This window comes from Carassius gibelio, chromosome B23 (assembly GCF_023724105.1).
Source record: "Carassius gibelio isolate Cgi1373 ecotype wild population from Czech Republic chromosome B23, carGib1.2-hapl.c, whole genome shotgun sequence".
Taxonomy (NCBI): domain Eukaryota; kingdom Metazoa; phylum Chordata; class Actinopteri; order Cypriniformes; family Cyprinidae; genus Carassius; species Carassius gibelio.
In genome coordinates, this window is record NC_068418.1 from 24,830,388 (window position 1) to 24,848,370 (window position 17,983).

At 35.0% G+C, this 17,983-nt stretch overlaps 1 protein-coding gene across 1 annotated transcript; it reads right to left on the minus strand.

Moving 5' to 3' along the window:
- Positions 1-325: 325 nt before the first annotated feature.
- On the minus strand, positions 326-4,931 carry LOC128011931 (uncharacterized). Its single transcript, XM_052594733.1, has 4 exons — positions 4,800-4,931; positions 4,233-4,595; positions 2,557-2,711; positions 326-1,889 (listed from the first exon to the last, which is right to left on the minus strand). The coding sequence occupies exons 1-4, from the start codon at positions 4,831-4,833 to the stop codon at positions 1,827-1,829; spliced, it is 615 nt and encodes a 204-aa protein (XP_052450693.1). The 5' UTR covers positions 4,834-4,931; the 3' UTR covers positions 326-1,826.
- Positions 4,932-17,983: the final 13,052 nt, after the last annotated feature.

A 17,983-nucleotide genomic window follows, 5' to 3' on the forward strand; every position in this document is an offset into this window, starting at 1 on the left:
AAAAAAATGAAAGTAATTTAAGGTAAAAATAGTTCCTTAACTTATGGGTTTGTGCACATGTTATATATAAAAGTACAATGTAAAAAAAAAAAAAAAAAAAAAAATATATATATATATATATTTTTTTTTTTTTTTTTTTTTTTTTACATTGTACTTTTATTTAGTTAAGTAGCACATCTCAAAGCTAATGACAGTTAGGGACACTAATACAAAATCTTTTCATTTCTTCTGTGAGAAGTGCTTTTTTCTCTATGTTTACTTTCTGTCGTTCCATCACCAGAATCAGTTTAGCCAACACACATTAAGAGTAAGAGAATGGAAAGCATTTAAGAGAAGACTAACAGAGACTTGAATATATTTTAAATAACAATAAAATAAATACAAACAGAATGCACAGACAATACAAAAATATTACAATACCAGAAACAATAATAAATAAAGCCTCATGAGGATTATCTTGGTCCAAACTCAACAGCTTATGTGTGACCTTTGAGCACAAAACCAGTCATAAGGGTCAGTTTTTTTAAAATTGTAAATTATACATCATCTGCTGAATAAAATAGCTTTCCACTGATGTATGGTTTGTTAGGATCGGACAATATTTGGGTGAGATACAACTGATTGAAAATCTGAAATCTGAGGGTGCAAAAACATCAAAAAAGTTGATGAATGAAAGAATAATGAAAGTAAAAACTATATGAAGAAAGTACATGAATACCCACCTTCTTCAAAATATTATCTTTAAACTTGTCCAAATCAAGTTCATAGCAATGCAAATTACTAATCAAATTAAGTTTTGATATATTTAGGGTAGGAAATGTACAAAATATGTTCATGAAACCTGAATCTTTACTTAATATGCAAATGATTTTTGGCATTAAAGAAAATCTGATCATTTTGACACACAGTGTATTGTTGGCTATAAATATGCCTGTGATACTTATGACTACCTTTGTGCTCCAGGGTCAAATATGAATAATTTAGTGGTATAATTGCTTTTCAGATCTTGAATCTCAACTGGAGATTACCGTATTTTCCGACTATAAATCACACTTTTTTCATAGTTTGGCTGGTCCTGCGACTTATAGTCAAGGTCCGACTTATTTATCAAAATTAATTTGACATAAACCAAGAGAAATGAACTAAGAGACATGAACCAAGAGAAAACATTACCGTCTATAGTCACAAGAGGACGCTAACCCTCTGGCGGCCGGAGATGGTAATGTTTTCTCTTGGTTCTAAATAAATGCGACTTATAGTCCAGTGCGACTTATGTTTTTTCCCTCGTCATGACGTAGTTTTGGACTGATGCGACTTATACTCAGGTGCGACTTATAGTCCGAAAAATACGGTAAGTTGATGAAAATAGAAAAACAGAATTAGCTTAATACTCAGAGATCCCAAAAGCTGCAATAAAGCGATTGACAGGAAAATGTGCTACTTATATGGCTTTAAATGCTACTAAAAATTAGAAATTTCTTTAAAGAAATGTGCTTTTACAGAAATGTTAACAATATAACAATACCAAAAGAGCTTTTGTTAGTGTACAGTTGTGCTACAAACAAATTAACTGTTTGCAATCAATTTAGCCATTCATTCTGATGCGAAACTGTTAGATCAAACAGGATTTCTAAACCTTTGGCTCCACCTGGTGGACAGACTTCAGTGCTTGGAGCCATAATTATATTTGATCAAAGACAGCTGATTCACCTGGAATCTCTTGGGAAAACAGCACCAGTGGTAAAACTCCTCAGTGAGGGGAAATGACATTTTGATTCCTTATAGTCGACCCGTTTTATTCCATTCAGCTTAGTCCTGGATGAGCTTCAATAATACACTAATAATATGTCATCTAGTAACATGTCCTGGGGCAGTTTGTCAGAATTTGCCTGAAAGTCAATAGAAAAACATAATTACAGGATGCCATGCAAATCAAGTGAAAATAATGATGCAGATCCCAAAGTATAAACTATAACTATGATAGGTTTAATATCCAACCATTCCACTGTCATTGCACAATAAAACCTGCATTATATTTGCTGGATAAAATCCAGTACTTATTCTTCTGTTCTGTTTTCACATGTACGAATGATCCTGAAGACATTATTTGATGCCTAATCCTGATTTCAAGAATAAAACTATGAAGAAACAAGCCAGATGTTTTGTGTTTCAACTGTGGATGATTTTCTGCATCCAAGCAGCAACAGAAAATTGTAGATTTTGTGAAAAAAAAAGCTTTTATATTTTTAATAAACCTGTATTTGTGTAAAGGTCTCTGAAATTAAATAGAGTATTTGAAAATTTTTCCACTTCTATGCTGACTATAAGTTAAAAAATACATGTTAAATATTTTTGTCATAAAAACTTTTGACATTTGATATAAAATCTACATAATGGGACATTTTTTATTGATATTTCTCAATGCAGGATCATGAAATTCCATAATATTATGCTTTTTTTTTTTTTGCAAACGAGTTGAATTTTTTTTCAACACGCTATTTTCAATTTTTTTCTTCAACAGGTTAAGACAAATTGCTCTGCAATTATAATACTTGCCTTTTTGTGTTTCCTGTAAATGACAGCGCCAATGATGACCACTAAAGCGATGACCACTACAACTGCGATCCCAACAGCTGCACTTTTTCCTGAAGTTAATTCACTTTTCGTGGCAGAAGCTATTTTCTCTGGGATGATGGTACTGAGCTGAGGCTCTGTAAGGGACAAAGAGAACAAAAACTGTGAGTGAGTGAATTATTACAAATAACTGTAATAAACATACATGTATTTTTTTCGATTTAGGTTAAAATGCAGATACAGTATGCACAAGGGAAGAGGGGAACTGTTGAACAGTTTAGAGAAAAGCAATGTAAGATAAATTACTTAAAGTGACCAACATAACTAAATAAAACAAACAAACAAACATATATAATATATCTAACACAGTGAAAAGAAATTTTTTTTTTTAAATCTTTCAGGATTTTGAGTTGTCCCTTATGACGAGGATGTTCATATTTGAGGGTCAGTGGCATATAAAAATGTAAAAATCCGTTTCACATCACCATAATAACACGAAGACGCTCAAGTGAGTTTCTGATTATTGTGAGGCTTCAAAAGTTCAAGGCGTTTAATCACTTACAGAAACCAATCGATTAATCCCTTCATCCATTCATAGCCTACCGGAAATATTTTCCTTTAACTTTGCTTTTCCAGTTCACGACGACAGTTATATTTGCGCAATCTGTTGTACAGAACAACCTAACCATAATCATGCCTACAGTAGTAGTCGAGAATGTCTAATATGGCGAGAAGTCACTACACTTCCGGCTTCTGAACTGGTTGCAGTTCCACTCTGATTCCACATGAGGGCGCTCACAGGACGAGTGCAGAATGAATGGAGGTCAATGGCCCCTCAAAATCCACTTTTCTCAAGATATAATTTTTTTTCTAGTAATTTGAATGTTGTATTAGAAAGGAGATGCAAAGAAATTACACATTGCTGGGTGTTAGATTTTTTTAGAGTTAAAAAGTATTTTAAACGTCATACACATTCACATTCATTAGCAGAATGCTAGCGTGTTATGGGCAAAAACAACTCAACCTGTTGGAAATCGAAAGGACATAAGTACAACGGCAATCGGGTGAAAGGGACAAATTTAGCCGTCTAGCCCCATAGACTCCCATTCATTTTGCACTCATGGCGATCGCCCCCAGTGGAACTCTGGTGGTACTGCAACCAAAATTCGCAAAGACTTCGGTTTGCTTACATACGTCAGTTCCGCACTCACGCACGCTCGTCATGACGTAACTTTATGATGCAACATGATGTAACAAGATCGTCCACGATCCACCCACAAGGTCACTTGAGTTCAGTCATCGATTGTGTTCAATAATAACTTTCTTCTTTATTCTACTTACACGGTTGATTGCGAACACATATCTACCCTCATTTTAATAGCACACAGTGGCTAAGGTGCTATTTCTGCTTAACGGAGAAAAACAAAATATGTTCTTTGCGATATGTAGGCTATTTATTATGCTTTCCCAAAGTTTTTAAATGCCCTCATGAATCAGAATAGCCTCAAAATAAACAGTTGCTTATTTCTCGTAACTGGCTGAATGCTGCTGTAAGCTACTCTTGCTGTCCTGTAAAATTATGATGATGCAACTGCTGAAGCAGATTTCATGAGATAGCTCGGAAAAACAACAATACAACATACTAACGTAATACTTACCATAATAAACGGTAATGTTGTAAATCTTGTTTTCGAGTCGTTTGTTGCTTTGTTTGCGAACCTTGTAAAGCCCTGTTTGATTGTAGCTGACATTCAACAGGATCAGAGTAACATTCTGTCTATCTGATATCAGCCAAACTCCAGCTCTCCAGCTCTGGTGTTCACAGACTCCTTTATGACAGATCATCTGAGCTATCGGTTCCTGCGAGGAGCCTCCTCTGAGACGGGTCACCAAAACCTGAGGGTCTTCAGTCAATTTCTCAATATGAATAGAGATGGTGAGGTTTCCTTCTTCAGGCACCGTACGTGACTCAGTTGCATCATCCTCTTCAACACCAGCGACCACAGCACCAAAAGCAATGCCTTTAAAAATGAAAAGTATTCATTGTATATATACACAGAGAGAGAGACAGAGAGAGAGAGAGAGAGAGAAAGCGAGAAAAGCTGACTTTTCCTCAAACCAAATGTAACATGTTACCATAATAATAATAATAATAATAATAATAACATGTAGGCTGTAAATTAACCCATGAGAGTAACTTCTGCTCAGACCGGCACAAAACTTACCAATCACACACGTTACTGCAGCGAAGAGTCTCATTTTCGGTATCTTTGAAAACAACTTTATGTTGAATAACTTAACCGGATAAAATCGTAGTCTATTACCAACGGGAATTACCCAACTCACGTGGCGCTGGCAAGATAACTTACCACGCCCACAAATAATCACACCACCACAGACGTACCAATAAATATTCAGAAAATATATTTTAGTGTCAGACTCATGAAATAATACATTTGGTACTCAGAATGGGGATGGGAAGTGGTTTAGAATATACTGAAACAATTATAATTGATTGTTAATAATAAATTAATAAAATCTTTAAAAAGCTTGCTTAATGGGTTTTTTTTTTTTTTTAAGAAAAAAAGTGGTTTAGTTTTAAATAAATATATTTTCAGTTTGGTGCTTTCCTCTTAAACTATTTTCTGACGATGTATTTATTCATGTATTTAGCCAAATTAAACTTTGGTTTAATTTCACATGGGTCATTATACAATTTACCTCGACCAGAGATGTTGAACAAATAAATAAAATCAGATATTTTTATTTAAATAAATAAATAAATAATAATAATAATAAATAAATAATAATTTTTCAGTGTTCAATGATCTATAACTTGTAATTGTATCTATTGTTATGTATAATGTAAGGCATTTCATTTTATACCAAATATATGTGCTTTACACACAACAGCTTGTTGTGTGAGAGTGTGTGTGTGTGTGTGTGTGTGTGGTATGTTTCATAATCAGGCACACACAAAAAAGACATCATATGTGGCTAAAAGCAGATTATTATGTCAGACAGTTTTTTTTAAGGATAAGAATGGTCAAGCACTGCAATCCTGTGTTGGTTCACTGAATATCTTACAAAAATGTTGGCAGTAAAAAAAAAATTAATTAACAGTGTGGGTGCAAAATATATTTGACGACAAATATATCTGTGTGCATTATTTCACTTACCTTCCTGCTAGTACTGCAATGTTTATTAAATTATTAATGCTTATTCTTCAAGAACTAGATATGCCACTCAAAAAATATAATTAAAGAACAAATAATTACCTAAAAATTAAACTTTCACTGAATACATTTTAATTTAATAAAAATAATAATAATAATAATAATAATACAAGGTTCATCGTTGACCAGTAACTATTTGGTTATACCCACATTCTTCAAAATATTTTCTTTTAGGTTATGTTCAAAAGACAAAATAAATTCCTACAGGTTTTTTTCCACGATTTTCATGTTGACTGATGTGGTGGAAAATTTCATTTAACATTGCTTCTGTATGCCTATATATGCATGTGTTTTCTTAGAATTGCTGTATGGTTCAGAAGGGCGACACCTGTGGGGAAAACAGATGTCTGAGTATGACCTGAGAGGGTCATTGGGCCATGTAGTGGGGGAACAAGGCCTGAGGATGACCTGAGGGGGTCACCTAAGTCCTAAATGTGTGAGAAACCGCCCATAGAGAGTGTTCCTTGTTATGTGTGGAAATTTACAACTGCTGAAACTGTGTAACCTTGGAAGAGCAGAGGTATATAAGGTGGAGGACTGCCCTCTTCCTGGGCCGGTTTCACTCTGCAGGAACTCAGTGTTGCTGTATGACTGCCTGACCTTCTTTGCAAAGAATAAAAGCTTTCTTTTTAATTATACCTGAGAATGAGTCTGTCTCTTATACTGACGAGAGTTGATTTAAATTTTGCCACGACACAACCCTTCTTGGATAATTATGACCTAGATGACTGAGAATTTTAACAGACATACTTTTCTTACTAATAGTACATAATATACATGTTTTTAAAGTTTTCATCCATAAAAATCATGTTTTTTTATTTATTCTACTGATAGGTAGGCTGAAATGTGTTGAGGTTACTGATCTATACTGATACACACAAGTGCATTGGGTTTTATAAATGTGCTTTATAAACCAAAAGTCATTATTATTTTTATTATGAGAAATCAATTAATTAACAAGGTTGCTGTTAAAGTGTTTTATGTATTTTTATTTTATTTTATTTGGTTTGGGTGCCTCTTTCTTCAGATGAGAAACAGCGCAGATACAGACAATGTAGAGATGCTGATCCTGAGCGACGAGAAGCATATTTAGGAAAAGAGAAGGCAAAATGGAAAAAGGACAGAGACACAGGGAAAAAGCAGTCAGTTAGTGAACTAAATGACAGAGAAGGGAGAGCCGAGGGGAATTAGAGAGCAGCACAAGTGAAAAGCAGAAAAGGCAAAGCAGCAAGTGCAAGTGTGTGTGTGTGTGTGTGTGTGTGTGTGTGTGTGTGTGTGTTCACTGCTCACTGCTCTGTGTGTGTGCACTTTGGATGGGTTAAATGCAGAGCACGAATTCTGAGTATGGGTCACCATACTTGGCTGAATGTCACCTCACTTCATTTTTTTCACTTTCATTTTAAAGTTAAAGTTCATGCAAACAGATATTAATAGAAAAGTTTTGGTTTTTCATCATTTATATGCTAAAATAACTCAATAGAGCTGTCTGCAAAATCTGCTGAGAAGTCATGCTGAATTAAAGGTTTATGAATGTCCAATTAAGACTCTATTACAACCATAACTGTAACTCAAACAAGCAGTATAACCAATAAGGTAACTGCTGTCAGCCCTGTTACTGATGTGTCAATGTTACTTGTATAACATTCTAATATAATTGTAAAAATGTAAATAAAAATGTAATCAACTAGTTGTAAATGTTTAGTAAGAGAGGCTAATAATCCACTCAAAATTGAATTGAGGTGTTTTATTTTTGTATACATACATTTTTCTTAAAACAGAAGATGCCGGGAGAGTGTCATTTGGAAATGAACGTATTCATCCACTAAGGGGGTGGGGGGGTTATCTTTCACAGTATATCAGATTTGTTCTATATATGTATTTAAAACATTTTCAGAAAGTAATGAATAGGCTATGTCGGTAACAGCCTAGGGTTGACCAAGCACACACATTTAAAATGGTTATATGAAAAAAAAAATAATAATAATAAGATAGCCCGAGATGGCACGACACATTTTCATGAGAGGTAAGGATCTACTTCATCCAAAAAGGGGCTTAAAGATTTTCAAAACTGTACTTTGAAAATCAAACATTAAAAGTGGGAAATGGCACGTTTTCGTATAATGACCCATGAAACAAAAAAAGTTGTATTTCAGTGTCTCTTGCAGGGGAATATATATCAACAGCGCCACCTGCTGTCTACACGCAGCTATTGATAGCGATGCTACAGTGAAAAATCAGTAATAATTAAAACTTATCAAAATAAAATATATAAAATAATGGTTTCCATTTTAATATCCTTAAAAAATATATTAAAATAAAAAATTTGTTTTACTTCATAATAATATTTCACTTTTTTCCTTGTATTTTTGATCAAATAAAGCAGTTTTGATGAGCAAACTTCTGTAAAAAATAAAAATAAAAAAACATAAAAAATCATTCTGATCCCAAACTCTGTGTGTGTGTGTGTGCGTGTGTGTGTGTGTGTGTGTGTATAGCACTTACACACTAATCCTCACAATAATAAAGATGTTAAATACTCATCTGAGGAGGAAACTATGTTGCATCATTGTGAAAGGAAGTGGGACGTACACTTTTCTGTAAACTGAGCCAAACATTTTCACTGATTTAGGGTAGAGTAAAATTATTTACTGTATTTCGCAAGTTAGTTCATACTTAGATATAATTTTATATGCAATATTACCTTTTCTTTTCATCATCATCTTTAAGAGTTCATGACAATTTCTGTTCAGCTTTATTTCTCAGGTGATAAATCCATCCACAATTCATAAAACACAACACATGCAACTGAGGTACAAGAAGGCTTGACTTCCAGAAGTCATTGAAATCATTTAAAAATTAAATCGACAGGTTAAAAAAAGGCCTCAGGTCCAAATATTCATTTATCAAGAATTAACTGTTTGACAAACACTTTCTGCTCCTATGTCCAGATCTGAATTAAAAAAAAAAAATCACAAACAGGCTCCGGAGTCTCGATCTGAATCAACCGAGTCGCGAACAGGCTCCGAAGTGCCGATCTGAATCAACCGAGTCGCGAACAGGCTCCGAAGTGCCGATCTGAATCAACCGAGTCGCGAACAGGCTCCGAAGTGCCGATCTGAATCAACCGTGTCGCGAACATGCTCCGAAGTGCCGATCAGAATCAACCGAGTCGCGAACACGCTCCGAAGTGCCGATCTGAATCAACCGAGTCGCGAACAGGCTCCGAAGTGCCGATCTGAATCAACCGAGTCGCGAACAGGCTCCGAAGTCCCGATCTGAATCAACCGAGTTGCGAACAGGCTCCGAAGGCTGATCTGAATCAACCGAGTCGCGAACATGCTCCGAAGTGCCGATCTGAATCAACGGAGTCGCGAACAGGCTCCGAAGTGCCGATCTGAAAACTTCGAACAAAGATGTAAAAAATAAATGCATTTCAATATAGTAAAAATAATTAAGAATGGTCTTTCTCTATGTTATTTTAACAGCCTAAATTTAACGAGCAATGCACCATAAGATCACATTTAAACTATAAAAATACACTATATTTCAGCCTATATTAATAACCTCTATGTAAGGAAACATTGAATACCGTACTCATCAAATTCATAAAACACGTTATTAAATCATAATTAGTTTTTAAACACTGACAGGATCTTTCAGAGCTGATTCCAAGGTTACTGCGTTCATAAAACAACTCTATGAAAGACTCAGATCACGTATCTAAAAATAATTCGCTATAGTAAAAGAGAAATAATAAGAGGAGTTTCCTACCGTTCTGCAGTCTTTGGTCCTCACGCGCGTCTGACGCTCCGCGGCGCGTCTCCGCCCCTCACACGCGCGAATACAGCACTAAATTAATCATCTTTACTAATTATTATACATTTATTTCATTGTCAGCTTCAGGTACTTCATTTATTATTGTTTAATGAACTGTATGAGGGTCATTATATGAAAACGTGCCATTTTGTGTCCCTCAGAAAAAAAAAGCTCTGTAAATCTTAATAAACCATAAAACAAATAAAATATGTTATAATTTAGTTTCCATAATATGTCTCGTAATATAAGAATAAATTAATTTCTGCTTCTTTTGTTTTTAAAGGATTGTAATCACATTTTTGTGCAAAGCATCTTGCAGAAATGTTGAAAATGGCCTGTTCTTCAGTATGATTTTTCTATTTCAACTTGGTATGGAGGCCAAAAAAGTCAAGCTATCATAAAAAACATATACTAGTATAAAGCCTTAAGTGATACCAAACTCTGACCTGTGTGTGTGTGTGTGTAGCATTTACACACTAATCCTCACAATACTCATCTGAGAAGGAAACAATGTTGCATCATAATGAAAAGAAGTGTGACGTGCACTTTTCTGTAAACTAAGACAAACATTTTCACTGATTTAGGGTAGAGTAAAAATATTTACTGTATTGCGCAAGTTAGTTCATACTTAGATATAATTTTATATGCAATATTACCTTTTCTTTTCAGCGTCGTCGTTAAGAGTTCATGATCATTTCTGTTCAACTTAATTTCTCAGGTGATAAATCCATCCACAATTCATAAAACACAACACATGCAACTGAGGTACAAGAAGGCTTGACTTCCAGAAGTCATTGAATCATTTAAAAATCAAATCGACAGGTTAAAAAAAGGCCTCAGGTCCAAATATTAATTTATCACGAATTAACTGTTTGACAAACACTTCCTGCTCCGATGTCCAGATCTGAATTTAAAAAAAGAAATCACAAACAGGCTCCGGAGTCTCGATGTGTTTTTGAATTGCTCGTGTACTCGCTCTTTTTTTTAAAGTTGCATTTACAGAGAAAAAAATACTTGACTCACACATAAACATGTTAACCATATAATACAAATTAGCTTATAAAACCAAACAGAAACCAAAATCTTTCTCTGAATCAACCGAATCATGCTCCGAAGTGCCGATCTGAATCAACCGAGTCGCGAACAGGCTCCGAAGTCCCGATCTGAATCAACCGAGTTGCGAACAGGCTCCGAAGGCTGATCTGAATCAACCGTGTCGCTAGCATGCTCCGAAGTGCCGATCTGAATCAACGGAGTCGCGAACAGGCTCCGAAGTGCCGATCTGAAAACTTCGAACAAAGATGTAAAAAATAAATGCATTTCAATATAGTAAAAATAATTAAGAATGGTCTTTCTCTATGTTATATTAACAGCCTAAATTTAACGAGCAATGCACCATAAGATCACATTTAAACTATAAAAAACACTATATTTCAGCCTATATTAATAACCTCTATATAACGAAACATTGAATATCGTACTCATCAAATTCATTAAACACGTTATTAAATCATAATTAGTTTTTAAACACTGACAGGAACTTTCAGAGCTGATTCCAAGGTTACTGCGTTTATAAAACAACTCTATGAAAGACTCAGAACACGTATCTAAACATAATTCGCTATAGTAGCTAAAAGAGAAATAATAAGAGGAGTTTCCTACCGTTCTGCAGTGTTTGGTCTTCACGCACGTCTGACGCTCCGCGGCGCGTCTCCGCCCCTCACACGCGCGAATACTGCACTAAATTAATCATCTTTACTAATTATTATACATTTATTTCATTGTCAGCTTCAGGTACTTCATTTATTATTGTTCAATGAACTGTATGAGGGTCATTATACGAAAACGTGCCATTTTGTGTCCCTCAGAAAAAAAAGCTCTGTAAACCTTAATAAACCATAAAACAAATAAAATATTTTATAATTTAGTTTCCATAATATGTCTCGTAATATAAGAATAAACCAATTTCTGCTTCTTTTGTTTTTAAAGGATTTTAATCACATTTTTGTGCAAAGCATCTTGCAGAAATGTTGAAAATGGCCTGTTCCTCAGTATGATTTGTCTATTTCAACTTGCTATGGAGGCCAAAAAAGTCAAGCTATCATAAAAAACATATACTAGTATAAAGCCTTAAGTGATCCCAAACTCTGACCTGTGTGTGTGTGTGTGTGTGTGTGTGTGTGTGTGTGTAGCACTTACACACTAATCCTCGCAATAATAAAGATGTTAAATACTCATCTGAGAAGGAAACAATGTTGCATCATAATGAAAGGAAGTGTGACGTGCACTTTTCTGTAAACTAAGCCAAACATTTTCACTGATTTAGGGTAGAGTAAAAATATTTACTGTATTGCGCAAGTTAGTTCATACTTAGATATAATTTTATATGCAATATTACCTTTTCTTTTCATCGTCATCGTTAAGAGTTTATGATCATTTCTGTTCAACTTTATTTTTCAGGTGATAAATCCATCCACAATTCATAAAACACAACACATGCAACTGAGGTACAAAAAGGCTTGACTTCCAGAAGTCATTGAAATCATTTAAAAATCAAATCGACAGGTTAAAAAAAGGCCTCAGGTCCAAATATTCATTTATCACGAATTAACTGTTTGACAAACACTTCCTGCTCTGATGTCCAGATCTGAATTTAAAAAAAGATATCACAAACAGGCCCAGGACTCTCGATGTGTTTTTGAATTGCTCTTGTGTAGCTACTCCCTCTTTTTTTTTTAAAGTTGCATTGACAGAGAAAAAAATACTTGACTCATACATAAACATGTTAACCATATAATACAAATTAGCTTATAAAACCAAACAGAAAACCAAAATCTTTCTCTGAATCAACCGATTCGCGAACAGGCTCCGAAGTGCCGATTCGAATCAACCGAGTCGCGAACAGGCTCCGAAGTGCCGATCTGAATCAACCGTGGCGCTAACAGGCTCCGAAATGCCGATCTGAATCATTCGATTCGCGAACAGGCTCCGAAGTCCCGATCTGAATCAACCGAGTCGCGAACATGCTCCGAAGTACCGATTTGAATCAACCGAGTCGCGAACAGGCTCCGAAGTGCCGATCTGAATCAACCGTGGCGCTAACAGGCTCCGAAATGCCGATCTGAATCAACGGAGTCGCGAACAGGCTCCGAAGTGCCGATCTGAATTAACCAAGTCGCGAACAGGCTCCGATATCCCGATCTGAATCAACAGAGTCACGAACAGGATCCGAGGTGCCGACCTGAATCAACAGAGTCGCGATCATACTTCGAAGTGCCGATCTGAATCAACGGATTCGCGAACACGCTCCGAAGTTCCGATCTGAAAACTTTGAACAAAGAATGTAAAAAATAAATGCATCTTAATATAGTAAAAATAATTAAGAATTGTCTTTCTCTATATTATATTAACAGCCTAACTTTTACCGAGCAATGCACCATAAGATCACATTTAAACTATAAAAAACACTATATTTCAGCCTATATTAATAACCTCTATGTAAGGAAACGTTGAATACCGTACTCATCAAATTCATTAAACACGTTATTAAATCATAATTAGTTTTTAAACACTGACAGGAACTTTCAGAGCTGATTCCAAGGTTACTGCGTTTATAAAACAACTCTATGAAAGACTCAGATCACGTATCTAAAAATAATTCGCTATAGTAAAAGAGAAATAATAAGAGGAGTTTCCTACCGTTCTGCAGTCTTTGGTCCTCACGCGCGTCTGACGCTCCGCGGTGCATCTCCGCCCCTCACACGCGCGAATACAGCACTAAATTAATCATCTTTACTAATTATTATACATTTACTTCATTGTCAGCTTCAGGTACTTCATTTATAATTGTTCAATGAACTGTATGAGGATCATTATACGAAAATGTGCCATTTTGTGTCCCTCAGAAAAAAAAAGCTCTGTAAATCTTAATAAACCATAAAACAAATAAAATATTTTATAGTTTCCATAATATGTCTCGTAATATAATAATAAATTAATTTCTGCTTCTTTTGTTTTTAAAAGATTTTATTCACATTTTTGTGTAAAGCATCTCGCAGAAACATTGAAAATGGCCTGTTCGTCAATATGATTTTTCTATTTCAGCTTGCTATGGAGGCCAAAAAAGTCAAGCTATCATAAAAAACATATACTAGTATAAAGCCTTAAGTGTCAGTTCATTAGTCATTAATGGATTTTATTCTTAACATGTGTCAAAAAAACAAAAAACAAAACATTTTAGTCGAGTCCCTTCACGTCAACCCTGGTTCTTTTTTATAAAAACACCTCTTTAAAGATAATGGACTGTTCTAAAAGTTCCATCAGTTCCAGGAAGTGACATCATCTGCCTTTCATGAAGTTGATGGTAGAAGACAAGTAAGTGTTCTCTTCTTTTTAATGAATTTTCTTTATGTTTATGTAATGTCTAAAAAAGACAGAGACACGCTCATTGTGTCAGCCCTGTTACCAGAAAAACATACATTAAAAAGTTATTTGTACATATCTAAAAATGTACATATATAACAACATTTAAGCCTCTCATTAAGGCACATAATGTGGTGTCACCTATACCTATGCCTCATGGCTAGTAATGGCCGCCAATAACCTTTTTCGTCAACCCTGTTACCATTCCAGGGTAACGGGGTTGACGCAAGTATGCTTTTGTGTGTCTTACCAATGTTGTCTACACAAGAAGGGTTAAATCAAGGGCAATTGGACTTGGTTCTTCCATATTTGAAGATATTGCCTCTCATTCAAGGGGTTTCTTCAGTTCTAAATGACTGATGGGGAGTGCCAGGTATTTAACCTCCATGGGGTTGTCACCCGAGCCAACCCTTCTTGGATAACTATGACCTGGATGACTGAGAATTATAACAGACGTACTTTTCTTATTAATAGTACATAATATACATGATTTTACAGTTTTCATCCATAAAAATCATGTTTTTTATTTATTCTACTGATAGGCAGGCTGAAATGTGTTGAGGTTACTGATCTATACTGATACACACAAGTGCATTGGGTTTTATAAATGTGCTTTATAAACCAAAAGTCATTATTATTTTTATTATGAGAAATCGATTAATTAACAAAGTTGCTGTTAAAGTGTTTTATGTATTTTTATTTTATTTTATTTGGTTTGGATGCCTCTTTCTTCAGATGAGAAACAGCGCAGATACAGACAATGTAGAGATGCTGATCCTGAGCGACGAGAAGCATATTTAGGAAAAGAGAAGGCAAAATGGAAAAAGGACAGAGACACAGGGAAAAAGCAGTCAGTTAGTGAACTAAATGACAGAGAAGGGAGAGCTGAGGGGAACTAGAGAGCAGCAAAAGTGAAAAGCAGAAAAGGCAAAGCAGCAAGTGCAAGTGTGTGTGTGTGTGTGTGTGTGTGTGTGTGTGTGTGTGTGTGTGTGTGTGTGTTCACTGCTCACTGATCTGTGTGTGTGCACTTTGGATGGGTTAAATGCAGAGCACGAATTCTGAGTATCGGTCACCATACTTGGCTGAATGTCACCTCACTTCATTTTTTTCACTTTCATTTTAAAGTTCATGCAAACAGATAATAGAAAAGTTTTGGTTATTCATCATTTATATGCTAAAATATCTCAATAGAGTTGTCTACAAAATTTGCTGAGAAGTCATGCTGAATTGAAGGTTTATGAATGTCCAATTAAGACTCCATTACAACCATAACTGTAACTCAGACAAGCAGTATAACCAATAAGGTAACTGCTGTCAGCCCTGTTACTGATGTGTCAATGTTACTTGTCTAATATTCTAATATAATTAAAAAAAATGTAAATAAAAATGTAATCAACTAGTTGTAAATGTTTAGTAAGAGAGGCTAATAATCCACTCAAAATTGAATTGAGGTGTTTTATTTTTGTTTACATACATTTTTCCTAAAACAGAAGATACCGGGAGAGTGTCATTTGGAAATGAACGTATTCATCCACTAAAAAAAAAAAAAAACACTTTAAATATTCTCAATTCACAAACACTTTTAATGTTACGAGGGGGGTTACAGTAATCAGTCAGTTCAATGAACTGTTTGAAACAAAACAAAAAGCTGTATTTCAGTAATAATTCAAAATTATAAAAATAAAATATATAAAATAATGGTTTCTATTTTAATATTCTTTAAAATATAATTTATTTCTGTGATGTGCAGCTGTATCTTCAGCATCATTCATCCAGTCTTCAGTGTCACATGATCTTTAGAAATCATGAAAATATGATGATTTATTATTATAACTATTAATAGTTGTGCTACCAAATATTATTTTGGAATCTGCGATATTTTTTCAGGATTCTTCGATGTATAATTTTTTTAAAGAACAGCGTTTATTCAAAATATAAATCTCTTCTAACAATATTAATCTTTGATATCACTTCTTATCAATTTAACACATCCTGAATAAAAGATTATAAGATCTAATAAAGAATACAGTTTCTTATAAAAAAAGAAAGGATAAAAATGCACTACCCCAAACTACTGAACTGTAGTGAATATTGTTAGAAAATATATATATATTTTAAATAAATGCTCTTCTTTTTAACTTTTTATTCATCAAAGAATCCTGAAAAAAGTATCACAGATTGCAAAATAATATTTATCAGCAAAACTGTTGATAATTCTAATAATAAATCATCATATTATTCTGATTTCTGAAGATCATGTGACACTGAAGACTGGAGGAATGATGCTCAAAATACAGCTGCACATCACATAAATAAATTACACTTTCATCTATATTAAAATAAAAAAAATGTTAATAATATTTCACAAAATTACATGTTTTCCAGTAGCTTTGATCAAATAAATGCTGTCTTGATAAGTAAAATAAATTCCTGTAAAAAAAGCATTAAAAATCATTCTGGTCCCAATCTCTGACTAGTACTGTGTGTATGTGTGTTTTATATATATATATATATATATATATATATATATATATATATATAATCCCACTAACACACTAGGCAAGACAAGGCAAGTTTATTTATATAGCACATTTCATACACAATGGTGCCGATCTGAATCAACCGAGTCGCGAACAGGCTCCGAAGTGCCGATCAGAATCAACCGAGTCGCGAACAGGCTCCGAAGTGCCGATCAGAATCAACCGAGTCGCGAACAGGCTCCGAAGTGCCGATCTGAATCAACCGAGTCGCGAACAGGCTCCGAAGTGCCGATCAGAATCAACCGAGTCGCGAACACGCTCCGAAGTGCCGATCTGAATCAACCGAGTCGCGAACAGGCTCCGAAGTGCCGATCTGAATCAACCGAGTCGCGAACATGCTCCGAAGTGCCGATCTGAATCAACCGTGTCGCGAACACGCTCCGAAGTGCCGATCTGAATCAACAGAGTCGCGAACAGGCTCCGAAGTGCCGATCTGAATCAACCGAGTCGCGAACAGGCTCCGAAGTCCCGATCTGAATCAACCGAGTCGCGAACATGCTCCGAAGTGCCGATCAGAATCAACCGAGTCGCGAACAGGCTCCGAAGTGCCGATCAGAATCAACCGAGTCGCGAACACGCTCCGAAGTGCCGATCTGAATCAACCGAGTCGCGAACAGGCTCCGAAGTGCCGATCTGAATCAACCGAGTCGCGAACATGCTCCGAAGTGCCGATCTGAATCAACCGTGTCGCGAACACGCTCCGAAGTGCCGATCTGAAAACTTTGAACAAAGAATGTAAAAAATAAATGCATTTTAATATAGTAAAAAAATAATTAAGTATGGTCTTTCACTATATTATATTAACAGCCTAACTTTTAAGGAGCAATGCATCATAAGATCACATTTAAACTATAAAAAAACACTATATTTCAGCCTATATTAATAACCTCTATTTAAGGAAACATTGAATACCGTACTTATCAAATTCATTAAACATGTTATTAAATCATAATTAGTTTTTAAACACTGACAGGAACTTTCAGAGCTGATTCCAAGGTTACTGCGTTTATAAAACAACTCTATGAAAGACTCAGATCACGTATCTATAAATAATTCGCTATAGTAAAAGAGAAATAATAAGAGGAGTTTCCTACCGTTCTGCAATGTTTGGTCTTCACGCACGTCTGACGCTCCGCGGCGCGTCTCCGCCCCTCACACGCGCGAATACTGCACTAAATTAATCATCATTACTAATTATTATACATTTATTTCATTGTCAGCTTCAGGTACTTCATTTATTATTCGTCAATGAACTGTATGAGGGTCATTATATGAAAACGTGCCATTTTGTGTCCCTCAGAAAAAAAAGCTCTGTAAATCTTAATAAACCATAAAACAAATAAAATATTTTATAATTTATTTTCCATAATATGTCTCGTAATATAAGAATGAATT